This window comes from Eretmochelys imbricata, chromosome 2 (genome assembly GCF_965152235.1).
Source record: "Eretmochelys imbricata isolate rEreImb1 chromosome 2, rEreImb1.hap1, whole genome shotgun sequence".
Lineage (NCBI taxonomy): Eukaryota > Metazoa > Chordata > Testudines > Cheloniidae > Eretmochelys > Eretmochelys imbricata.
Window position 1 is genome coordinate 256,475,344 of NC_135573.1, and position 27,267 is coordinate 256,502,610.

The 27,267-nt window shown below is 39.8% G+C and overlaps 1 protein-coding gene across 1 annotated transcript in view; it reads left to right on the forward strand.

The window, feature by feature from the left end:
- Positions 1-27,267, forward strand: part of TTC21A (tetratricopeptide repeat domain 21A) — a 63,124-nt gene that overhangs the window by 12,714 nt on the left and 23,143 nt on the right. The window contains exons 7-20 of the mRNA XM_077809511.1: positions 550-634; positions 1,562-1,660; positions 2,961-3,156; positions 9,257-9,354; positions 10,335-10,535; positions 10,794-10,923; positions 12,709-12,866; positions 13,550-13,765; positions 16,162-16,400; positions 20,347-20,419; positions 20,620-20,730; positions 20,906-21,044; positions 21,361-21,464; positions 26,425-26,613. Of these exons, the coding sequence (XP_077665637.1) occupies positions 550-634; positions 1,562-1,660; positions 2,961-3,156; positions 9,257-9,354; positions 10,335-10,535; positions 10,794-10,923; positions 12,709-12,866; positions 13,550-13,765; positions 16,162-16,400; positions 20,347-20,419; positions 20,620-20,730; positions 20,906-21,044; positions 21,361-21,464; positions 26,425-26,613 (2,038 nt within the window). The remainder of the gene's footprint in view (positions 1-549; positions 635-1,561; positions 1,661-2,960; positions 3,157-9,256; positions 9,355-10,334; positions 10,536-10,793; positions 10,924-12,708; positions 12,867-13,549; positions 13,766-16,161; positions 16,401-20,346; positions 20,420-20,619; positions 20,731-20,905; positions 21,045-21,360; positions 21,465-26,424; positions 26,614-27,267) is intronic.

Sequence of the window (27,267 nt, forward strand, 5' to 3'; positions counted from 1 at the left end):
CTGGGACAGCATCTGTTATTTATATCAGAGTGTAAATTCTCAGATTATGTATAATAGCAAAAAAGCCTATCCAGCAGTGTCTCAGAGCTCAGGTCAACTGTCTTAGGCTTGTAGGGCTTGTGATATGGGACTGAAAATAGCCATGTAGACATTCACGCTCAGGCTGCAGCCATGGGCTCTGAGATCCCCCCCTCTCAACAGATCTCAGAGCCTGGGCTCCAGCCTGAGCCCGGATATCTATTCGGCTATTTTTAGCCCCGTGGTGTGAGCCCAAGTCAATTTTTGATCTGAGCTCTGAAACTCACTGTCATGGGGTTTTCTTTGCTGTGTAGATGTACCCTTCGGTACTCTAGAGCCACCGTTTTTCCTACTTTCTATTTACCACAATTAGAAATGTATCGTTTATGAAGCTTTAACTCAATGATTAGATTATCTTTCAACATCAGAGAACAAGCTGAATCTATTAAAAATAACTGTATGTACTGTATTCTGTTTTGTTTTGTAAAACTTGCAACTTACATATAATACATATAATAATTATTGTTTAAGAATCCTGAGTAAAGATGGGACCAATATAGATGGACTTCAAGCTAGTATTGTAAATGAGCTTTCAAGAACTGGAAACTTGAATGCTGTGAGTATTCTATATTTACAAGTATTTGAAGTATAAAGTTGAGGCCTTGATTTTTTTGTGACCCTTAAAGACCTCATGGTATTTTTTCAAGAGAAGTGGTATGAAGAGGTTCTAATCCTAGAAGACACCCCAATACTCCATGAATCCCAAACCATCCTCTGTCACTGTAGGAGCATATCCTTATATTTCCAATATCAGTATTATACTTTCATTCACACTTGATGCTGGAATGAAGTCTTCAAAGCTGACCTGTGTCAATCCCATCTTTAGACTCCTTCCAGGTTTCTGAAGTGCAAGGGATGGATTAGATGGCCTTCTAGAGGTGCTTTTTAGCTCAAGTAGTTCTGTGATTTTTAAGAGCAATAAGATGAAATGTAGTTGGTGGGAAGGCATGTGAGCCAGTTTATTGTTAGTATCCTAAACTGTTATAAATGTACTCTGTAAATCACAATGCTAATTTACTTGGCCAAGTGATTTCTGCAGTTAGAATAAAATTCATCCAGCAGCACAATGGTGATGGAAGACTGCAACAGAACATTTGTAATTCTGCTGTAGAACAGAACTACAGGGAGAGTTCACAACATTGTCCTGTGACATAGCTGATGTAGGCTTTTGTGGAGTAGGGGTTGGAGAAGGCTGATGAAGAGACAGAGGAGAGGTCAGTTGGTTCATGATTATGAAGTCCATGGGCTTGAGTAGCAGCCACTGAGCCCTGTATCTTGCCTGCTGACTTGATGATGGATTCTATACTCCATCCCAACACAGTCCCCTACACAAAACCAGTCTACGCAGACTTCATTTGGTGGTCATGAATTTTATCCTGTGTAACATTCAGAGGACTCTTGTGTAAAGAATGGTAGTATTATCTGAATTATTGTCTCTAATTTTGAAATAAATTCATTAGTTCATTAAATTTTTTTTCTGCAGGCATCATTTCAACTTAGAGATTTTATTCATTCTTTGGAGACTAAGGAACCTCAAAATGCAGACTTACATCTTCGAAAAATCCTTGTGGTCAGTAGATTGGTAAGCATATTTGTTTAAAAACTGATAGTAATTATGCATCTGTGGAAGCAACTACATAGTTGCAGTTGTAACTAGTTTTCCATTATAGGTCTATTCTGGACCTCTCTGATTCAGTCTCCAAAAAAGAAAAAGAAAAAATCCTTTCCAGCTTAAATGTCCTTTGTGACATCTGATGAAAGTACTTTTTTTTTTTTTTTTTTTCCTGTAAAGTTTTGGTGCAATTGCTCAAAACATCTGAGAGAGATGAGTTTTGAAAATGTAGGTTTTCACTTTGGCAAAAGTCTTAGCTTTTTTTAAAAAAATCACCTCCAAATGTCTCTGTCTGTTAAATTAGTTTGTTTTATTCATCTGCACTCGGTAAGAGCTACTTTCTTTGAGTGCTTTGGGGAACATTACATGGTTAATATTAGAATTACTTGATATGGGCATTATCATACCACTCTAACTCACATTGGTTAGAACCTTACTCCACAAATAGTCCTTTTTTCCTCAGTGGTGCATAGTCACAGACAAAGGTAGTACTCAACAGCTCAACAGGAGTAATTGTGACAGTATCTGGCCTATGGATTTTAGAACCTGTCCGTTATTATGTTTGTTAAACATTTACATTGCTGTAGTGTCTGGAGACCTCAATCAGGTTGTAGCCACATTGTGCTGGGCACTGTCTAAACATAGAGAAAATGACAGTCCTTTCCCCCAGAGAACTTACAAACTTAAGGGTCTGACTTTTCTGCAGAGTTCATAAAATCTACAATGCTAAGAAGTTTGCAGGGATAACTTTGAAGAAATGTTGCAAGCAGAAGACCGAGATTCATTAGTTAGCACAGTGTTATCTGGCATAGCTATTATCTAGAATATGTCAGTCACATATTCAGACAATTTCACAGGAAATAATTGCACATAACAGAGGAACCAGCGTTTTTCCTTGACAACTTCTTCCCAGACCTAGAACTCAATGATTCTGGCTTTGTTATAGGTGAAGTGGGTTCACCCTTAATATTGGAGACAAGCTCTATGAATAATACATAATATGTTTGGCCACCCATTGGATATTCCTCAGAAATGAAGTCCCAACCACATTGACTTCAGTAGAGCCGTGATTTCACTCCAAATATTCCATTTGCCGCTTGGTATTCCAAGCCAGTGGGCCTATTTTATTGTTAACTATTTTGTAGATTTGTTATATTTAAGTACTTATTTTCCCTCTATTTTATCTTGACTGAATTGGAATTTCTTGTGAAATTGTTTCTTTATATTCTGTACATTGTTCAGTAGTCCATGTGAATTTTGTTACTTTCAGTGTGGGAAAAATCAGCAAATCTTGAAGCTAATATATGGATTTATTGAACGCTTGTATACAAAATTAAAGTCTTCAGATGCATGTTTTGCTAATGAGCTGGGATATCAACTGATTCTTCAGGGGAAGTGGAAAGATGCTTCTGTGTGGTATAGAAGAGCCATGGAGCTGGATGAAAGCAGTGTAGATGCTCTAACAGGTAGGGTTGGTTTGGTATTTTTAAGAGGACTCTGATAATTTTAAGCTCTTTGGGACAGAGAATTTGCCTTCCTTTATGTTTGGAAAGTGTTAGCACATTGTGGATGCTATTGGAAACAATAATAATATTTCAAGACACCAGCTACTTCAGTTTTTTTTTTTTTTATTAACAAATATAATATCTGAATGCAACTGGGTTTGATCAATGTTCTTGGTTTTCCTTTTTTGCATTAACATTTGTATTTTTACATACACTCATATATATGGAGTATGTGGGCCAGATCCTTGGGCTGGGCTAAGTCCCTTTTGCACTGCTTCAGTCACCACTGAAGCAGTGCAAAAGGGGTTTATAACTGCCCCAAAAAGGGCAGGTGGGGGATTCTTCTACCAAAGGGGAAAATTTGATATTACAAGCCCATAAGGTCTTTTGTATGTTTGCATAGATACTAATGTCATCCACACCAGAAAAATCTGAAAACAAGTCATCCCTATCTACTAACTGCAATAAAGTTTTCAAATGTGCAGGAGTTCTATGAACTTACAGGCTATGAAGGCCTTTACTCATCACTTCAATCACAGCTTGTGTTCATATCCACTGAATCTCCTCATGAAGTCTCTGTTTGTTTATTATGCTTCTCACAGTGTTTCTCCATCTCCTCCTGGTAGCTGTACAGTATCTGCAGCTTCTGCATTTCTAAGTGCAACCTTTTCAGTTCCAACTCTGTTGGTGCCATTGTCGCTCATGCATTCCTGCATCTGGGCACTACCTTCCATACTCCTGAACAGCTTTACCTTAACCTGAGAGCTTTTCTGGTTTTGTCCTTGTGGCATCTTCCTCAAGGTACCCAGACGTGTTACCCCAGTGCCTCAGCAAGTAAGAGCTATGCGGCTGCTAAGCTGTGTATCAGCCTCCTGACTCACCAGCTTGTCTGCCTTGCAAGCAAACTCTTCAAGACTATGCCAGTCTAAAATCTTGCCTTGCACTTTCCTGTCCCCAAGTTCCCCAGCAATGTTTCCATGCAGTATCCAGTCCCTCTCAAAAGGGGGACTGAAACTATAAAATCCGGGGCAAACACCCCAAAACATTCCTCTCTCTCCCTCCCCTTTGCATTCACTGTACGTGAAGAGACAAAAGAAGCAGCCTTTGGACTTTGGGGGAGGGTTGCTGACCTAAAGAGTTTGGTCGTAAGACTGCTGTTAAAACATGTGGTGAGAAAACTTTGCTTTGAATCTAATATAGTTGGTTAAGTTAGGCACCAGTAAGTGTTTTATCTTTATTTTTCATGTAACCATTTCTAAACTTTCTACCTCATTACATGTACTCGCTTAAAATCTATATCTTTGTAGTTAATAAACTTGTAGATATAATACAATGTGTTCAAGTTCAAGTGTCTGGGTAACTCCTTTTGAGGTAACAAGTTGTGTGCATATTATTCCCTTAAAGGAATAATGGATGTGACATATTTGTACTGTCCAGGAGAGGGCTGGGCCGTACAGAATGTACATTTCTGGGGAAAGATCTGGGTCTGGGAGTGTGTTGGGTCACTCTGCAGCATAACCGAGGCTGGTAAGAGCCAAGGGCTGGCTGGCTGCAGCGCGCGCGCACGCACACACACACACACACAGAGCTGGGAGTGACTTACATGCTGGAGGCTGTTTGTGAGCAGTCCAGGTTGGAGGCTACAGCAGCAAGGCATTGTGAAGGGCACCCCAGGTTACCAGGCAGGGGTGGTACAGATACTCATTAGTCTGGATTGTACCCTGGTATGTCACACATGCCCAGTGCAGATGGAATCTTTGGGAATTTAGCTGCAAAGTTCTAGTAAGTCACTACTGTGCAGGTGCGAACTACAATTTTTCAAAGGCTTATAATTTAACCAAAATTGGGCAGATTTTAACAGGAACAGCAAAAGACACATCCCAGACACAAAGACCTGCCCCTTGCCGATTTCAAGTCCCTGTTCCAAAGCACAAGCAAGAGCTTCTCAAAGAAAAGGTTGCTATGTTTTTTTAACATTGAGAAAACAGCATATTTTTCCTAGTTTTGCTCTTAAAAATTGTTGACATTTAAATTTTGAAAAAATTCAACTTGAAGTAAACACCCAGAGTGGAAAATTTCAGCCCAAATAGTTAAATTTGGCAAAGTTATAAGCAACTGAAAACAAGAGTCTTAAATTGGGAAATGTTTGGACAGCCTTAATAACGGGCGGAGCTAGCGGTCTGACTTATAATGCTCTTTTGTTAGAGCTGCAGTCTTGTAAGTGCTGCAAATCTCAAAAAGAAAAGCATGCCTAGGGCCCAATCTTGCAATGTAGTAATAGCTCCTTTATCACTGAAATCAACGTCAGTTGAGGGCACATAACACTTAGTACCTTGCAAGATAGGCCCCAGTTCAGCAAAGCTCTTAAACAGTTATTTAACTTTAAACTAGAGCTGTTAATTAATTGCAGCTAACTCATGCGATTAACTCAAAAAAATTAATCGTAGTTTTAATCGCACTGTTAAAAAATAGAATATCAATTGAAATTTATTAAATATTTTGGATGCTTTTCTACATTTTCATATAAATTGTATTCTGTGTTGTAACTGACATAAAAAGTGTACGAAAACAAAACAATGTAAAACTTCAGAGCCTACAAGTCCACTCAGTCTTCCTCGTTCAGCCAATTGCTAAGACAAACAAGTTTTTTTACATTTACAGGAGATAATGCTATCCTCTTCTTAGAATCATAGAAGATTAGGGTTGGAAGAGACCTCAGGAAGTCATCTAGTCCAACCCCCTGTTCAAAGCAGGACCAACGCCAACTAAATCATCCCAACTGGGGCTTTGTCAATCCTGACCTTAAAAACCTCTAAGGATGGAGATTCCACTACCTGCGTAGGTAACCTATTCCAGTGCTTCACCACGCTCCTAGTAAAATAGTTTTTCCTAATATCCAACATAGACCTCCCACACTGCAACTTGAGACCACTGCTCCTTGTTCTGTTACCTGCCACCACTGAGAGCAGCTTAGCTCCATCCTCTTTGGAACCCCCCTTCAGGTAATTGAAGGCTGCTGTCAAATCCTCCCTCATTTTTCTCTTCTGCAGACTAAATAAGCCCAATTCCCTCAGCTTCTCCTCATAATTAATGTGCCCCAGCCCCCTAATCATTTTCCTTGCCCTCCGCTGGACTCTCTCCAATTTGTCCACATACTTTCTGTAGTGGGGGGGCCCCAAACTGGACGCAATACTCCAGATGTGGTCTCATCAGTGCCGAATAGAGGGGAATAATCACTTCTCTCGATCTGCTGACAATGCTCCTACTTTTGTAGCCGACATTGCAAGGTATTTACGTGCCAGATATGCTAAATATTCATTTGTCCCTTTGTGCTTTGGCCACCATTCCAGAGGACATGCTGATGACACTCGTTTTAAAAAAAAAAAGTTCATTAAATTTGTGTCTGAACTCCTTGGGGGAGAATTGTATGTCCCCTGCTCTGTTTTACGTGCGTTCTGCCATATATTTCATGTTGTAGCAATCTTGGATGATGACCCAGCACATGTGGTTCATTTTAAGAACACTTTCACTGCAGATTTGACAAAACGCAAAAAAGGTACCAATGTGAGATTTCTAAAGATAACTACAGCACTTGACCCAAGATTTAAGAATCTCAAGTGCCTTCCAAAATCTGATCAGGAGGGGGTCTGGAGCATACTCCACACTCCGATGCGGAAACTACAGAATCCGAACCACCAAAAAAAAAATCAACCTTCTGGTGGTGGCATCTGACTCAGATAATGAAAATGAACATGGTCCACACTGCTTTGGATTGTTCTCAAGTAGAACCCATCATCAGCATGGAAGCATGTGCCCTGGAGTGGTGGTTGAAGCATGAAGGGACTTATGAATTTTTAGTGCATATGGCACGTAAATATCTTGCAATGTCAGCTATGACAGTGCCATGAGAACACCTGTTCTCACTTTCAGGTGACATTGTAAACAAGAAGCGGGCAGCATTATCTCCTGCAAATGTAAACAAACTTGTTTGTTTGAGTGATTGGCTGTACAAGAAGTAGGACTGAGTGGACTTGCAGGCTCTAAAATTTTACATTGTTTTATTTTTGAATGCAGTTTATTTTGTACATAATTCTACTTTTGTAGGTTCAACTTTCATGATAGAGATTGTACTACAGTACCTGTATTAGGTGAATTGCAAAATACGATTTCTTTTGTTTTTTTACAGTGCAAATACTTGTAATCAAAAATAAATATTAAGTGAGCACTGTACACTTTGTATTCTGTGTTGTAATTGAAATCAATATATTTGAAAATCTAGAAAATATCCAAAATATTTAAATAAATGGTACTGTATAATTAATCGTGTGATTAATCGCACTATTCATTGCGATTAATTTTTTAAATCGCATTATTAATCGTGATTAATTTTTTAATCGCTTGACAGCCCTACTTTAAACACATTTTAAAATTCCACTGAAGCTAAGACTCAAGCACATGCCTAAAGTTAAGAACATGCAAAAGTGTTTTGGTGATTGTTCAGTTTGGATAATAATGTGGAGTACAGATCAATTTAACATTTTTTTTTTTATCAATTTAGAAAGAACTTTTTTAGTATTTGCCCACACGGACTGTACTATAGGTGTGCATATGCCCCATGCACATCAGATCAGATTTGTTCAGCAGTGGCCTGTAAGTCTGCACTTGTGCCCTACATGTCCTCAACCCCTCACGCAAGGGCATAAAGGATGGAAAGGGACCATCTGCCACTCAATTCCTTCTTACAACCTGTGGCAGCAAGATGGAACTTCCTTTGTGTCCTATTTACCCTGTAGCTGTATCTTTCTCATTCTTCTGACCGTTAGTGTTAGTTCTTATAGTTATTAGTGCCTAGTTAGGCCATTGGCTCTTTTAACAAAGTTGGGAGGAATTTTAGTTTCCTCACGTTACCTTGGTACTATACTTAGGCACCATCCCTGTGATGGAAGCTAAGTCTCCAGATTTTAAAATCCTTCTAGCCTGTGTGGCAGCTATCCCCTTAAATGATGGGTATGTTAAGTGTGTTTCTGGCCTTAGAGAGGGACACGTCCCTGAAAAATATTTGCTCTGTAGATTTTTTTCAAATGTCACCAACAGGCTGGAGACGTCTGATTGAAATTATTTTTGTTAAAGTGCTAAATAAAAGTTGTGCCTGGTTCTGAGACCTCTTTGTGAAAAGAAGCTCCTGTTGCTTCAAAACTCTATTTAGCCAGTGGTCCTGGATCCTGAGTTTCCTTGGACTCGAAGACACCTAGCACCTCAACAAAGTCTACTGACATGGTCACACAGATCCCCTTGGGTCAGTCATTTGCTCCTCCTGCCCATGGTAGGAAAGAGTACTGCTCTAAGACTGTGTCCTGGCACCAATCACTGTCACCAGTTTATAGAGTTGCTTCTTGATTCAAAGTCAGCAAGGGTTTGTCTCCCTCCAGAGTGGTCTGACACCACGAGTCGTCTGATATCAGATCTTAAGATTCAGCCAAGGACATCAGTGAAAGTCTCTCTCAGACTTCTGGGTCATGTGACCTCTTGTACAGACATGACACCGCCGTGTTATGTCTCTGTCCACTCCAGCAATTACTAAAGTTAGTCTATCAGCCAAACAGATGGCATGAATCTGCAAGTAGTCATACTGAGAATATCCTATCACCACTACTCTGGTGGAAGGATCCACTAAATGTCTGCTACGGTGCCAATCAGAATGAGATCTGTATGAAAAAATACCTGAAGAAAAAACGGTTACTTACCTTAGAATAACTGTGGTTCTTCAAGATGTTTTGTCCACATGGATCCCATAACCTGCCCTTCTTGCTAATGCAGAGCTCTTTAAACTTGGGATTCTGTATTGGTGAAGGAACTGAGTGGAAGTTGGGGCTTCGCTGCCCTTTATGCCCTTGAATGAAGGGCTCATGGATACGCAGGGTGCACGAACAGCCCAATGAACATTGCTGGTCCAAAGAATCCAATCTCATGCACACAGGGTGCTTGTGTACCTTTTTTATTGTTGTGGTTAAATGTCCTTTTTATTGTATTTCTAAGCACTTGACATGTTGTTGTATTACAGGTATTATTTGGTGCCAGGTGCTGGAAGGGAAGCTGGATGAAGCAGAGCACCAGCTGGAATTCTTAAAGGAAGTTCAGCAGTCCATTGGAAAATCTGCGGTTAGATATAGAAATACAATTGTTTTTCTTTATTTTTGTTCTTCATTTCTACACATGTTCCAGGCACATTGAACACCTTTAAAATTCTGTGCAGTTATGCTGGTGTAAATCCAGATTAACTTCATGGACTGACAGAATCTGTCCCACAAACATTAAGAAAATATATTAAATCAATCTTCAGAACTAGACTGTCTAAAAACTTTCTCAACTCCATTCCCCCACACAATTCGTCCTCCTTGGGAAAAGCAGTCTTGAAGTCTTGCTAAGTCTTGAAGGATGTTCTGAAGGCTACCAAATCTGGGCTCTAGAAGATCAAGGTGAGAAAAATGTTCCAGAATCAAGGATCCTGCACAGAAAACGCTACTGCCAGCCTCCTTTCATTTAGTCAGGGTTGTTAGCTGCAGCTATGATTGCAATTGCTTTTGTATCACATGGGGAAAGAGACAGTCTTTTAAGCAGATAGTCCCTGCCATTTAGGAATTTATAGGTCAAAATCAATGTCAGTATTCATCTGGAAATGGATGTGCAGACCCTGGAACACACATGTAATGTGCACCCATTGGGGGATGCTTCTTAACAAGTGGACCACATTCTGCTCTAGCTGTAGTTTCTGAATGCTTCCAAGGTGCAACACCATTTGTGGTTCAGTCATGCAAGATGCTGAGTACTTTACCCCCAGTCTAGCAAAGCACTTAAAGCACATGCTTATCTTATGATTTAGTAGTGTTTTACACTCATTTGTTACTTATTTGTGTGGATGTATATGATTATACAAAGCCCTAAAGGTCAAACATTTAGACAAGGGATAGGATAGTTCCCAAAATAAAACACACAATTTGATGTAACGGATATAAGTAGCCTAAAACTACCTTCAGATGATCACTCTGTGTTTGCCCTGAAATCCACTGGAGTTATGTGCACTTATCTAAAGACAGCATTTGTCCTAATATAGTAAAATATGGGAATTTTCCTTTTCACAGGTTCTAGTTTATCTTCAGGCAGTTATTGCTTCAAAGAAAAACAAGAATGAACCAGTTGCAACTGCCCTTCTGAATGAAGCTGCAGAACTTCATTTTTCTGCTTTGCATGGCCTTCCTCTGAGCATGGAATACTATGAAAAACTAAACCCCATGTTCCTGATTGAAATCGTGAAGGAATATTTAGTCTTCTGTCCCAAACAGGTGGGAATTATTTTAGATTAAATATTTAGTATTGATTTATTATCTGTTTATATTTAACTTTGATATTGTAATTTAGAAATCTAGATGTTTAATTTCTGCAGAATACATGCCCATAACTTTCATTGATCTTATGAGGCGATATATGTAGAAATGGAGGAGAGACTAGACACCAATATATTTTCTTTTGAAATGGTACTCTGTATATTACACTTCTGGAAAATATGTAGTAAGGCCAGTCTAATTCTTAATTTTTCATAGCCTAGGTCACCCGGTCAAATTGTATCTCCTTTTCTTAAACAAGCAGCTGTAATTTTGAATCCAGTGGTTAAAGCTTCTCCTGGTATGCTGGAGCCTCTTTATCTAATGGCACAAGTTAAATATTTATCAGGTAAGACAAAACCATGTTGTTAAATCCAAATAAAAATAAAAATTTACATGCTAAGAAATGATTAAGCTTAAGACTCATTGACTGCTAGAACACATTCTGAAAATTTGGGTTAACCTGAGTAAGTACCTCTTGATGTATGCAGTGTTGTTGTATCCGTGTTGGTCCCAGAACATTAGAGAGAAAAGATGGGTGAGGTAATATCTTTTATTGGCCCAGCTTCTGTTGGTGAGAGAGACAAGCTTTAGAGCTTACAGACTTCTTCAGGTCTGGGACAATCCCACCAACAGAATTTGGTTCAATAAAAGATATTACCTTGCCCACCTTGTCTCTTAGTACCTTTTGATGTATTTATGCTTCTTTGTGTCCCTCAGTTTGTCCAATGAAATTACATTACACCACAAAATTTGAAACATAGGTGGATTTTGACACTGGCTTATGCAAGTGGCAGTTTTCAAGGGTAGGAGTAGTAAAATATTTAGAAATTTGTCATTAGTTGGTCTCTGATAATGAAACTGAGAGAGAAGAAAATATGATCATTAGGAATATATTAATTATTAGGATTAAACCAGCCATTATCACTATTTCTCAAAAGTGGAAAAAAATGCTAGGATCTGATGAAAATACTACTCCTGTTTCATTTCCAACTAAATATTCCCTTGGTCTTACGGGCACAGATCCAGTCTCCAGAGATTGTAATGAAAGAGCAAAAAATGTAAATGACTGCCAACGGCTATATAAGACATTTGTGCCATTGAGTGTCTGCACTGAATGAGGTGGGTCTCTGTGGGAGCCATTACTAGCCTGGCTGGAACTACACCATCCTTTAATTAAATTATCTGGAAAAATGCCCCTTTATTTAAAATTATTCCAAAGCAGTACTGGAGAACAGAAGAACTGGAGAGCTACTTCATTGTTGAAGTCCAAGTTGTGACACCACCATATAATCCCGGTGGGACATCTTTATTTCACACTGTAAACTGAAATGAGATTTTGCACCTATATGTTGTCACTGAGACTCAACATACTCATATATTCCTCCAAAGTATGGGGTTTATATTTGTATAGGCAATAGTTAGAGAGTTCCCCTCTCAAGGGATTTATTATCATTTCTAAATTGATGCCAAGACACTACAGTGATGAATGTTTTGAAGTAAAAATAATAATGTAAAAGCATGAGGCAAAAGTCATAACAATGCCAAGATATCATACCAGAACTATTTTGTGGTTCTCTCCTACTCATTAAACATCGTATTTCCAGTCTTCTCATTTGGGGAAAAAACAGAAGGTTGTTTCTTCTCTCCTTTGTCGTCTCTCCCGTTCTTGGTTGCTGGGAGAGAAGTACAGTAATATTCTGGTGATTCTTACTCCAGGAGTCAGAATGCTATTTCCCTGCGTCACACAGCAGGGCTTCTCTGATTGATGCTTCTTTAACTGCCAGAGATCCAAGCAGAGCAAATGAGTTTTCATCAGATCTGCAAAGTCAGTAAGAACTACATGTAAGACTGTAAAGAATACCACCCAGCTGTAGAATATATTTGACAAACTGGCACTTTGTACATGCTCTGTACATCATGTTTTATTTATGTTATGCTCTCATTCTTAAAGAGGAATTATATGCTTCATAGGTTAAAGGCTCTGGCTCTTTTCTCATACTGACATACTGAGATACTGACAGCATCATGACACATCAGACATTACATTTGCGGTATATTCACGTTGCTTATTTAAGACAGTTTATAAGAAAAGCAGGTCAAAAACAAAAGAAAACGGTCAGTTGTTTTTCAGGTGAGTTGGAAAATGCACAGGGTACTCTGCAACGTTGTCTAGATTTGGACCCTACATCAGCGGATGTCCATCTTCTAATGGCCCAGATCTATCTGTCTCAAGGAAATTTCAGAGAATGTTCTCATTCATTGGAGTTGGGGGTCAGTCATAATTTTCAGGTAAGAGCTAGTACTGACTTCAAAAAATCTTTTTACTGGAAGTATTTGTTCACAATATACAATACACTGTGTGAGTTAATCCCTTATATGTTGTACTAAACATTTTCCTCTTAGGAAATATCCTTAACTAACTTACACTCCACAGAAGTGAGAAATGCAGATATACTGATACCAGCTTCAGCAGTGGCATGCACCACCATACGCCATTTGTTCACTTTTGTATGTTAGTGCTTTCAGAAGAGTCGGTACTCCCCAATCAATGATCTTTCATGGCTGTCTCCTTATCACCATATCAAATGTATGGGAGGAGCTACAGTAAAGGGTGTGGTCTAATGTCCTGAGATTGGTCACTTTTATTCTCCCTATCTGTAGTAACAGATGCCTTCTTAACAGACAGGGTTACAACATTTATGATCTTGAGATATTTTCTTAGTTTTATTTTTGAGTGAACATTCTTGAGTTGAGAGCAATTTATCTATATCAGAAGGACATCTATTTAGCATTCCAAGTCAAAGTGGTTTCAGTGCACTTGACGATTCCACAGTAATGGTTTCTCGACAACCAGCAATTGAGAATAGACTTTTGAGTACTTGCATAAGTAATCATTGCAGGATCAGGCTCTGGTTGCAAAGTAACTGAATTTTTGTCATGAACATACAGCATACACTTACTACTTTTTTCAGGTTCGTGATTATCCACTGTATCACTTCATCAAGGCCAGAGCACTGAATAAAGTAGGAGATTATCCAGAAGCCATAAAAATTTTAAAAATGATTATCAATTTACCTTATATGAAGAAAGGTGAAAGTAAAAGAATCTTTGGTACCAGTATAACAACCGATGAATGGGTGTCCATATATCTGGAACTTGCAGAAGCTCTTCGACTCAATGGGGAACTGGTAAGAAATTGAATGTAAACTACATTTTCAGTAAGGAAAATGTCATAATTTTTAATTGAAAAGTCAGGAGCCATTCTGATTAGGTAAATCTAGAGTAATGAAACTCGGTAAGGAAAACAAAACTGGCCATACATTAATAGAGCACAACAAGAATGATGTTTGTAATCTAGATTAGTTGCTAAAATATCTCTTGAAAGATGTTGTGAAATTCATTAGGCAGATATGATATTTTATGATTGTAAATTGACCCATAGGAGTCTTTTCTGTGTCCGGTCTGTGTCTGACCTTGTAGGAAAAGGAGACATCTAGAAGAAGGTACAGAATCAATCTTCTTGGGCCTCCCTAAGCAGTTTTGAGGGGGCAGTCACACTGAAACTATACTTTTCTTACACAGTAAAAGAGTCTTAATTTTTCAAACTATAGGGATTTTGAACCGAACAGCACAGTTCCTCTCCAAAGAAGAAGTCCTTTTGGTATACAGTCCATTTGATATAGCAAGCTCTGCATATATTTTATATGATGTGACTATACTCTGTAAATTTTAAGAATTGTAGAGTTAGTCCAAGTGTCTCATTAGGCTCATAACTTCACTGGGCTATGAAAATTGCTCTGTTCCTTAGCAATCCAATGAAGATGATTCCAAATGTCACTGAGGGGATAGTTAACATTCACTTTATCAATTATCCACTATATATTATGTTATTATTGTATGTAATAATATTGTCCTCTATATACCTGTGAGGTACTTGATGGCAATTAATCTGAAAGCATGTGTTTATACAGAATATGCCAACATTTTAGTGGTTTTCCCTAACAATACTGGGTGAAATTAATGGGAGTTTTGCCATTGACTGCAATGGAGCCAGGATTTCACCCACATTGAGTGTAGTGTACGATACATGCTAAGTACTTCACTACATAGAACAGACAGTATAAAATAACAAGTGGTTTTATATATATGCAAACAAGTTTTATATATGGATCCTACAACTAATAGCTGAGAAGTTGTGTGACTAAAACTTTCCATCTCACCCTCAAAAAGCTATTTAAATATTCCCACAATAAGTAGTCATTCAAAAAAGGCCATTTGTAGTTCTAACTAGAAACAAAAATTGAATGACCTAATAGGTACATTTTAATTCCTAATTTCAAAGTTAAAATACCTATACTATTTGGAAACAGTAGTATAGCTGTCCTCTTGTGTATTATGTGTGTATACATTGTCCTCAGCTTAGTCTAGAACCTGATCCTGAGACGTGCCTTTCACTGTAGTGTGACTGTAGGCACTCAGTGTTTCTCGGAATCAAGTGATTAGAATGTGCTTTGGGCACAGTCCATAGTGTCCTCTGTAGTGCTCATTAAATTATGTGTAGTAAAACTTGTCATCAGTCATTTAACTGAGATATGTGGCAACTGCAGTAAATCCAAAATGAAGTGCCTTCTGACACACTTAAAAAAATCAGGAGAATAGACAATGAAGAAAGTCTCATGATTTGTTGGTGCCTTTTTTCCTTTGGTAATAATAGCATCAACAGCTTCCAGTGTCATTCTTGTCTCCTCATGGAGAATTAGTCTATGCTGTTCTGAAGTGCTGAACATTCCCTCTCTTGCCAATTAAAATATATATTGCTCATGAGAAAGTTTGCCATTAGAGTTGGGACAAATTGGTTAATTGAAATAAAGCATCTCCAAACAAAAGGGTATTAGGTTGAATATTTTCCCTAAATAACCTACTTTCAAATTGCTGTCTGCTATTCAAAGTTAGATAGCACATATTGTCTGAAATATTTACATAATTTACAAAGGAGATAACTTGCTTATATATAGTAAATTTTAAAAATAGACTATATCACAAACATGCAGGTTACTCAGTTATTAGCTGAATAAAGCCTTAACTTTATCAATAGTTATCTTTTTTGCTTAAGGAAACACTTTTATTCAATGCCAGATATAACACTGCATGCTGTCAGACTTTAAAGCATCACACTATTCTTTATTTGGATTGCAGAAGTGCCTAGAGACACCAGTCATAGACTAGAATCCCACTGTAGTAAGCACTATACAAACACACAACCAAAAGACAGTACATGCCCTGAGGAGCGTACAATCTAAGTATAAGACTGAACATATGGATACAACAAACAGACAGGGGGAAACACAAGGGAACTGTGAAGGTAACAATGAGACAAAACTGGTTAGCACGAAAAGAAAAGCAATGGTCCCACTGTTTGCAATATTAGGGTTTTGGATTCAATTGAACCTCCAGTTTAATATGAAATGAAAATGGGTTTGGCAAGGCCAACTGCTTTTAAAATGAAATACATTTTGCACTAGCTAATCCTTTGATGGTAATAGAGTAATTTAGTTAAAAGTTTACTTATTTTTTAATATTCCAGCATGAAGCTACTAAAATTATGCAGGATGCCATTAATGAATTTAGTGGAACTCCAGAGGAAATCCGCATCACTGTTGCTAATGTAGATTTGGCTCTCAGTAAAGGGGAAGTGGAAATAGCGCTAAGCATGCTGAGAAATATCACCCCAAGCCAACCATATTATACTGAGGTTAAAGAAAAGATGGCTCAGATATACCTTCAGATACGGAAGGATAAGAGACTATACATTGGATGTTATTGGTAATATTGTTTAAGATTAAATATGTTAAAAATGTTTACATTTTCAAATATTTTATTTTAAAAAGACAATGGCTTTATATACAGAAAAAAAGCTGACAATATAGAGCAAAACCAATTTCAGAGCCTTTTGGAAGCATAGTCTAGGAGTGAAAGTACAGAACTGTGAATCCAGAGAACAAGGTCCATTTCCACAAGTCACGTTTTAATTTCAGTGTTGTTTGTCATAATCATTCATATTGTTGTTAAGATAACAAGACCTCTAAGAATCTTGGGGGAAAGAGAAAAAATTAGAAACAGTTGAGAATCTTAAGGAAATACATTAATATTTAAAAATACCACAACAAACATTGTTATGACATAAAATATTATGCTAAACAGTTGGGGTCAGATTGTGCCACCTTTTTTCAGGTACTACTGAAAACAAAAGGTCAGTTTTTGGAGTAAATTAGTACTCCGTGGGAGTACGGATGGCAGAATTTGCCATTTAATCACTAGCCAAGGGTATATATTTCCCTCAAAATTGGCATTAAGGGTCAGATATTTCTATTTCAGAACTAGCATTTTATTTATTGGAAGAAGCTTTCATCTTCAGCTAAAGAAGACAAAAAAGCTTTTCTGGCATCAGAAACATAAAATACGTACTGATTTTGACTATTGGATAACATCGGTTTTATGGGGAAAAGAACTGAAGTGGGGAAGACTAAATGCCAGATTCCGTCACTCTCACACTGAGTATGGCCTTCCTCCAAAATTAGACCGTTCAGTCAATAGGACTGCTGACAGAGAGCTCAATTATGTCTTTGCCATTAGCCCTGTGTTATGGGCAGTGCTTTGCTGTGTTGCCCTAGGAGTAGCTTGAGCAGGGAGCAGGAAACAGTGATTCGCAGAGAGAGCATTCTGTGTGGAGGCTGTACCTGATGCAGCATACGCTCCCTGAAGCATCAAGTACACCCACAGTGTTTGGCGTGCTGGGAGAACAGAGCTAAGGCTCTGACCTCTCTCTGCTCCCTCTGGCTCACCTGTACGGTTAGCCTGCATCCCCTCCCATGCTAATAATGATGATTAAGGTAAATGGCAAGAGGAGCATCTTGCACTCCCTCATGCCACCCCATTGCCTGGGTCACAGTTTTGAGTAAGATACTACTCAAAATGAGAAAAGGGGACAGAATCTGGACCTACAGAAATAGAAGTAGACGTCATGATTCTATGATTAAATGATTATATATCCCAAGTGATAAATCATTCATTTAAAAGCTTTCTACTGTCACACAAATGGCAAAATCCTCAGTCCAGCACCTCTGTAACCGAAAGAGATTTTACATAATCGTTGTAATGAATTTCCATACACATTAAAAGCATTAGAGATATGCACTTAATGATGTTCAGAATATTATTTTTTTTCTCTATTGATAACTGAACGTTGGCATGTGGTTTTTCACTGATAATCTAAGTAATACATGTAAACAGGCCACATAATATGTTTGCCCAGATGCACTATCTTATATTTTCCAAGTTTTAACTCTTTTTGTTATTTCTTCCTCAGATTCGAAATATGCTGGAATTCTGGTATTATTTTTTGGGGGGCTTGTCTATATGAACAGTTGGTGCAGGTCAAGATGGGATATAAATCTGCTTCACTCTAGATTGCTGCCCATTAACTGTCCATGTGGACCCTGCTGCTGTGGACTAACAGTTCAGTAGTGCACTTTGATAGATCAGTGTGCACTAGGGAACTTTTAGGGTGTGGCAGTGAGCGCCACACAGTTAGTGTGCAGCAGGCTGGTGTGGGGTAGATTTATATCCCATCTTACTGCACAATACTGTTTATACAGAAAAGCCCTTATACAGGAAGGAAAGGGGATAGTTGGGATTACTGCTCTTTACTTGCTAAAACTTGTGCTCTATTTTCTCTCTCCACTCCCCTCAATCTAACCTGCTTGTTTGTCTCATCCATCTGTCATGTCTGTCTTTTGAATTGTAAGCTCTGTGGAGCATGGAATATCATTTTCTATATTTGTACAGTGCCTAACCCAATGGGGTCCCAACCTGCTTGGCTTCTAGGCACCATAGCAATATGCATATTATTAAGTAGTAATAATTTCTCACTGGTATTGACAATGCCTCCAAGTTTGGTGCCATTTACATTTTTTCCCTCTTCCAGATCCCCATCAGAATATTAAATAAGATAGAACCTAATAAAATTCCTGTGCAGTATGTTCCTAGGCACCTCCCCCGCCCATTACATATTTGATATATTGCTTTTTATCATTTTCCTTTGTTTATGGTCCTTTGGCTATTTTTGAGTGTGCAACAATGTTCAGACAAGCAGAACTGAAATTACTTTTGTGTGTAAGATTTCCTGTATGAAAAAGAGTGGGGAGAATTCTTTTGTTTGGTAATAACAGCACCTTTGCTTTGAGGAGCTCAAACTTCTCTAGGGCTTGGGCCTGCATCATTAGGGGTAATGGAAGTTTTCCCATTGACTTGAATGCAAACAGGATCAAGTCCTTAAAAGCATAGAAATGTTATGTCTATTTTATACCAAGGCACAGAGAAGTAAAGTGATTTCACTCAAGGTTACACTGCAAGGGTATGACACAGTGAGAATGAGAACCCAGACCTCCACACTCCCAGTCCCTTGCTAAGTCACAGTATCTCCTAATGTTTGATGTAGATGTCTGCTTTGGTGAGGGAAAAGAATATAAGATCATAGAAGTTAGAGGAGAAAGAACTCTTAAAGTCCACCCCCCTTCAAGTGCATGATATTGTTCCGCCTCTAAAGGACAATATCTGATATTAAAATCATCTAACACACTTAATCCTAGCCAGAAGGACAACATACCTTATAAAGAGCCATTATGTACAGCTAGTGTATGCTTTATTCATATCCTCCTTGGACTATCACCAATATTTTCAGCTCCCCAAAAGACTTTTGAGTTTACCAGAGATTGTCAAGTCAGTAAATCCCTATCTAGGGCAAAGTGAAAAACAGAGATTTCCCCTCCATTTACCCACTTCGCTTTTTTCCTGCCTTGCCTTGCTCTTTTGTGCTGAGTTTATTTAATTTTCTCAACTAGATATAATAGACTGTCCTCCACAGTAGTGTGGTCTAGCCTGAAGAATAATTATTCTGGAATAACTATTTCAGTATATTTCCAAGTGTAGGCAAGCCCTTAGATTAATCTCTGGGGGATAAACTGCTTGAATTTACCCACTCTGAAGTTTTGTCAAATTCTCCCATTACTGCACTATAGTAGCAGTGCAGCTTCACCAGTGCTATGAATGGTGGGAGCACTAATGTAGTCTGAGCACAGGTGGTTTTTTTACTACCATGTAGTCTAGATCTGTTCTGTTTAGGGTTAGGTGATTTAGTAACAAAAAGACCCGCATTTGGTGCATACTATGCTGCCATCCTTGCTAACCCCTGTGATAACCCCTGTGAACTTGCCCCAGTGGTAGTGCATTGATGAGAGAATTTGGCAAAAACCTCACAGTAGATACAGCTGGGGAGAGGTTGCCTTTTTCTATTAGTTACCTTTGTGTGTGTGTGTGAAGAGGGTCTAGAATCAGACTCTGGTGGTGGAAACTTGTTAACAAGTATACTTTTTAAATTCAAAACATACAAACGTCTTCTATTTTATGTAACCATGAGTTCCTATCACTGTTATCTTCAACTTTCCATCCCAATTCTCTGTTTGTTTGCTGCACCAGTGTATTGCATCTTGTCTTCATTCAGATTGCGCAAGCATTTTGGGGCAGTGGCTGTTGAAGTCATTGGAGCTACTCTGACTTACACCGGCTGAAGTTCTAGCTCTGTTTTTTTAAATGACAGAACTGACTTTATTTTCTTGAGGATTCATGTATTTTTCTTACATTTCATGCATTAGATTTCAAAATTTGTTTCTTATTGTCTTGATTCTAAACGTTGTTTTTACTTTTTTTGTAGCGAACTGTGTGAACAATTGCCAAGTCCTTATACTAGCCTTCTCTTGGGAGATGCCTACATGAATGTTCAAGAGGTTAGTATAAATTTGTTTAATAAATCTGTAGTAATTCAAACAAAAATACATTTAACTGAAAAGCTGGATTTAAATAATAATCAATTAATAACTAGCACTTATATAGCATACAATAAATGTTGCTGAATCATTGGCAAAAATATTCCTAACTTCTAATATTACACATGAAAATAACTCCCACTTCTGTCACTTACTTTTAGCCAGAGAAAGCTGTGGAAGTATACGAAGCAGCTCAAAGAAAGAATCCTTTAGATGCAACACTGGCCAGAAAAATTGGACAAGCATATGTGAAAACTCATCAATATAGCAAGGTCTTGAAAACAAAGGATTTATTTTATTCATTGAGCATTTAAATCATAAGAACAAAGAAATAAAGAGAAATAATCAAATAGATGACAGAAGTTATATATGAATGTTTCATTTTGACCTACTGTGTGTAATTCTGTATTTGGGATATTATATTGACCTCTTTAAATTTCCTTGCAGGCTATTAATTATTATGAAGTAGCTCTAAAGATGAGTGAGCAGGACTTCTTGTGCCATGATCTTGCTGAACTCCTCCTCAAACTCAAGAAGTTTAACAAGGCAGAAAGAGTTCTGAATCAAGCTATGGACCATGACTCTGGTAGCATTATTCATCCTTTCTATTAAGTTTGCTCTGTGTAGTATCAAAGCCTGTGAATCATTTTAAAATATACAACATTAATTTCTTCATAAATAATTATTCTAGTTAATTATATTTCTAGACTGAGTACACTTACGCGAGCTTTCAATAAATATTTAAATTGCCTTGCATGAGGGCACTCTCCCAGGCCTTGTTTTACACATTTGTGGGTGACACAAAAATACTTCATTGTGTACTCCAAACATCAATTCTTGTTTCTAATATCCAGAAAAATGTCAGACTAGAAAGATAACATATTACCATTTTAATCTTTCAGTTAATGACTTGCCTTCCATGATGAAGGATGTCAAGAGCCTGATTTTACTAGCAAAGGTTTACAAAAACAATAAAAAAGAAGAAGTGATGGGAATTTTGAACAAGGTAATTCATGAGGTTATACAAGCCATATACAATGCTAGAGATATTCCCTAATCATTTATCAGTAAAAATAGCTTAACTTCTTCTTTGAGTAGATGCAGCTGTGTATCCTATGTAGGGTGCTGAAGCCACAGAATTTTGCCTAGCAGTACCTATAGGAGCGCAATGCTCACTCTTTGGCCTCCAGTTGTCCCATCCAGGCCTGACAGTTCAGGGGCAGAACCCATACCTAGTGCAAGTGACTGCTTCATCATTGTCCCCCGATGATTTGATGGTACCAGGCTCCCCTTTTCCCTCAGTGCCTGAGGACTTCAAGGCCTACTAGGACCTTTTGTGTCATGTGGCTGCTATGTTGGGCATCTAGGCAGAGTTCCTGCAGGAGAATATTCACAAACTATTGGATATTCTCCAGCTGTCTGCCCTGGGGACAGTAGCCCTTCCTATTAAAGATATGTTTATGAAGCCTGTAAAGGTTCTTTGGAGTAATCCGGTTTTTGTGCTGCCTGCGGTGAAGAGTTCATAGAAATGCTATTTGGTACCTATGCAGGGTTTGGGGGGCTTCTATTCCCACCTGGTCCCCAATTCCCTGGTTGTGACTGTGGTGAATGATAGGACCCAGCAGGATAGGTATAAATCTACCCCCAAGGACAAGGAGTCCAAGAGGACTGACTTAATGGGTAGAAAAATCTCAACCTCCTCTTTCCTACAAATGCATATTGCAAACCAGCAGGCATTACTGTCAAAATATGATTTCATTAATTGGACAGCTATGTCTAAGTTTGTAGATCAGTTACCTGAAGCCTTCAGGGAGAAATTTTGAGTGTTTGTAGCTGAGGGCTGTTTGGTGGTCAAGACATCCTTGCAAACTGCTTTGGATGTGGCAGTTACATTGGCCAGAGTTATGGCTTCAGCAGTAACTATGCAAAGGGCATCTTGGCTGCAAAATTCAGGCATTGCACCCAGTGTGCAGCAGGTTACTGAGGACCTGTCCTTTGATTGATCAGTTCACTCACTGATGAAAACTTGAACTCATTTAAAGACTCAAGTTCTACCCTATGCGCTCTGTGGGTGTATACTCCAGCAGTGCAGAGATGCCATTTCGATAGTTAGCAGCAGCACCAACAGTACCACTTGCAATGCTCCTTCGGGCCGTCCTTCCCTCCCTTGAGGAAGAAAGACTACTCCAGAAGGGGTCATAGATCCCAGAGGCAGAGGCCTTTGGGTCCTTGGTTCGGCCAGTCAACTTGTTCTCCCCCGGTGTCTACCAAGAGTCTGTTTTGACTTCTTTGTCAAGGGCAGTAATCCAGTCGTGACCTCTATAAACCCGTCCCCCGCATTTGGGGACTGACTTGCTCATTTTCAAGATGTTTGGGGCTCAACTGCCCTGGCAGCTAGGTCCTAAGCACCATCAGGTTGTGTTATGCCATCCAGTTCCTTTCCATCCCACCTCTCCACCCTCCTACCCTGTCCCTCTTCAGAGACCCCTCTCACAAGGCACTACTCCTTGGGCAGATTCAGTCATTACTAGAATTGGGAGCTGTGGAGGAGATCCCTCTGCAACTCTGGGGCCACTGATTTTATTTCCAGTATTTTCTGGTTCACAAATCCAAAGGCAGGGTGAAACCAATTCTTGACCTCCACAACCTCAACAAATATATCAGATATGTGAGATTCCAGATGATCACTCTATCGACTATCCTCCCGTGTTAAATCAGAATGACTGGTTTGCTGCTCTGGCCTGTCAGGATGATTATTTTCATGTGACAATTCTTCCAAGCCACAGAGAGTTTCTCCAATTCGTTGTGGCACATGGCCATTATCAGTATACCATACTCTGCTTTGGTCTGTCCTCTGCTCTTTGGGTTTTTACCAAATGCATGGTTGTAGTGACAGTGTACCTCAGGAAGAGGGGAATTCGTATCTTCCCATACCAAGATAATTGGTTATTGAGGGGCAAATTGAGGGAAGAATTTCTGTCCCACATACATGTCACACTATGCTTACTTGATTGCCTGGATCTCATTCTCAATGGAAACAGGTCACCGTTGGTCCCCACTCAAAGAATGAATTGGTTGGGGCCTTAACAGAGCTACAAGTCTGAGAGTGCTTCTGCCAATGGACCATTTTCAGATGATTTGTCATCTATCTCTGAAGCTGCACTCTCAGCCTTTAACTACTACTACTACTGAGGAAATTCTGCACCAAATAAAAATTATGCGCATGGTATTTTAAAATTCTGCAAATTTTATTTCTCAATAAATAAATGTGGCTCCAGCACGGCAGTGGGAGCACAGGCCACTGGCTGCAGTGAGGTGGGAGATCACCCTGAAGTCCCCACTTCCCCCAGTACAGCGACTCGGCAGTGAGTCTGCACCTGACCCTGACACAATGCAAGGGCTGAGCCTGCCCCAGAAATGCCCTGGGGCCCTAATCCTCTGCACCAAGTACACCAGGTGTGGGTGGGCAAGCTCAGCCCAGCAGGATCCAAGTGTGGAGGGGCTTAGTGTGGGGCGATCCATGTGTGGGGTGAGAGGTTTCAGGGTGGGACAATTGGTGTGGGCAGCTCAATGGGAGATCTTGATCCACAGGAGCTCGTTGCAGGGTTCCAGGTGTGGGAGCAGTGGGACTTTTCAGGGGATCCAGGTGAAAGTGGATGGGGTTGGGGTCCGGGTGTGGGGAGATGGGGCTCAACGGGGGGGAGGGTCTGGGTGTGGGGGATCAGTAAGGGGTCCAGGTGCTGGGGGAGTGGGGCTTGATAGGGTAAGAGTCCAGTGCAGCTGCTGGTGATCAGTGGGGTGGGAGTCTGGGTGTGGAAGTCTCATCGGAGGGGTCCAGGTGTAGGGGGATACGGCTTGTCAGGGTTCAATGGGCCTGCTTAACGGAGAGCCCCAGCTGCTGCCGAGGGGACACTGCATGCCAGGCTCCCACTTCCCTCTGCGATTCCCCGATCCCCTTTTCTTCTCCATCCCCCTCTCACTCCCACATTTCCCTCCCCACTGCCTTTCCTCTCACCCCCTTCCCTCATTTCCCCCAGCCCCACCGCGGGCACTCACTGTTCCACAGAAAAAAGGAATAGGTTTCAGAGTAGCAGCCGTGTTAGTCTGTATTCGCAAAAAGAAAAGGAGTACTTGTGGCACCTTAGAGACTAACCAATTTATTTGAGCATAAGCTTTCGTGAGCTGTAGCTCATGAAAGCCTACGCTCAAATAAATTGGTTAGTCTCTAAGGTGCACAAGTCCTCCTTTTCTTTTTGAGAAAAAAGGAAGGCTCCCAGCACACAGAAGTGCAGCACGACTGGCACTAGGACCTAGGAGGCCGCATTCAGCTGCAGTCAGCGGAGCCCAGATGTAGCCTCCTTCAGCTGGGCAGCTCTGTACTTGCAGAAATGAGGGAGCAGTGGTGTGCTCCCCTATGCCTCACCTCTGTTTGGGGGGGCAGTCCCCCCTAAATGTGACCATCGTTGGGCCTTCCCCCCGAGACGGCATCCCTTTGCTTCCCTGCCATTTTCTGCAGGGAATCACAGGAATTCTGCAGAGGAGGGGCGTTTTTGTCATGTATGCAGTCACACAGAATACCCCCAGGAGTAAACTACCGCTTGAGGGTGCCTAAGACTGTTGGGTCACAGGGCTGCTTGCATGCAGGTAGTCCAATTTGCCAAGTTACATCTTCACCCTTTCCAAATGTGGCTGAGGACAGTTTATCATCCACCCATCATCCCTTGGACAGTTTGGTCCAGCTCCCTGTGCCTATCCTGGACTCCTTACAGTGGTGGATAGCTCAATGCAATTAATGCCAGGGTGTTCCCTTTGTTTGGTCCCCACTGACCAGAGCCATTGTCACTGATGCCTCCTTGGTAGGCTGGGGAGCATGTCTGGGGTCACTGAGAGTTCAGGGTCAGACCAGGAAACTACATTTCATATGGAGCTTTGGGCCACTTACAACACTTCATGCCTTTTGAGATCACATTGGGGCTCCATGGTTCACATTCTTATGGACCATACCACCACAATATATTATGACAAAGCCTTGGCTGGGATGATTTAGTTGGTGTTGGTCCTGCTTTGAGCAGGGGATTGGACTAGATGACCTCCTGAGGTCTCTTCGAACCCTAATATTCTGTGTGAACAGACAAAGAGGAGCACACTCAAAAGTGCTGTGTCAGGAAGCAATCAGGCTGCTTCTTCTCCTCTTCCCCCCCGGGTTGAGAGTGGCTGATCTGGTGGCTGATCACTCACTTGGGGCTGAGAATCAACACACAGATCACCTCAGTGGGAATTTTGCCCTGAGTTGCAAGTGGTCTCTGAAGCCCAGTGTCTTGCGGTCCATCTTTGCAATTTGGGGCATCCCTGCAATACATCTGTTCACTATGAGAAACATCAAGAAATGCTGTCTGTTTTGTTCCTGAGAAGGCCTCAATCCGGGCTCCCTGACTGACTCCTTTCACCTGAGTTGTGAGTGTGCACTCCTATATGCTTTCCCTCTGATTCCAATCATCTTGCAAGTAATCCTCAAGCTGACCCGTGCCAAGGTCATCATCTTCATTGCTCCAGCGTGGCTGAAGAAATATTGATTCTCCAACCTTCTGGTATTGTCAGTTTGGCCTTGAGAATATTCACCTGTTGCATAGTAAAAGAGCAGATGCACCAAGCCATTGCCTACAGTAGCTAATTGTATGCACCAGAATATGAAAAGGTTATAAGAAAGAGGAGTAATTTAACCAACTAACCTAAAATCCAATATTGCAAAATATTAAGATAACTTCATTACTTTTAAAAAAGAAAGTAGCTGCAGAGAATGAAATGGAAATTGGACTTACAATATAACAAAAACCTTTATGAAACATCTTAAGTAATTTAGCAAGTATAAATTTTAGACCTCCTGCTGCATGGAAAAACTTTTAAAATAGTTACTCCATTACTGTTTGAGTTATAATCTCTCTTTGTATATTTGCTTATTCAATAAGGCCATTGACATACAGTTAAGAATACTGAAACGTATCCCTCTGGAACAACCTGAATTGATCCCTTCTCAGAAGCAGTTGACATCATTGATCTGTGTACAGTTTGCTGAGCAATACCTAATCGAGAAAGAGTATGTACAAGCTGTTAAATGGTATAAAGACGCACTATCTTATACTCAGACAGATAGTAAAGTAAGTATTGTCTTAAATCCAAGTCAGTATCTATTCAACAGTACTTTAAGTGCACGTTAAGTTGGAAAAATAGTTATGTTAGCCACTTTGTTGTTTGCAGGGTGTGATGAAAATATGTTTGAATATTTAGACTATAAAAAGTACTGTGAGTGAATTCTTAAACTTGCATTTCAGCAGAACAGCAGCCAGAAGAAAACAAATCACATCTAAGAAGGAAATATTGGTCCAGGCTCTTACTAGCACTTTTTCATTTATTTATTTTATCAAATTCATCCAGTTACAAAAAAACATGGAGCATATGTACAATAAAAAAAAAAAGTGGTTTTTTAAGAGAAATTAAATACCAACCCCTACCTCCAGAAAAAAAGCCCTTTCCTATTATACATTTTTCTTAAACTTCTGAAGCACATATTTCTATTAGCAACAAAGAGAGGGCCCAGCCCTATAAGGTTTACATGTGAAAAACTCCCGTTACAGTTTTGGGGGTTAGAGTCTCAGGTCCACTAAGCATTGCAACATGGTCTCGAATATGATGATAAATTCCCTCTGTGCAGGCAGAACCTCAATTGAAGTCCTTGGGAATTTTGCCAAGTTAGATGCCAATGTTCCCTTTCTGCAAGAAGGGTGCAGTAATCAGCACAACTTTGGGATGCT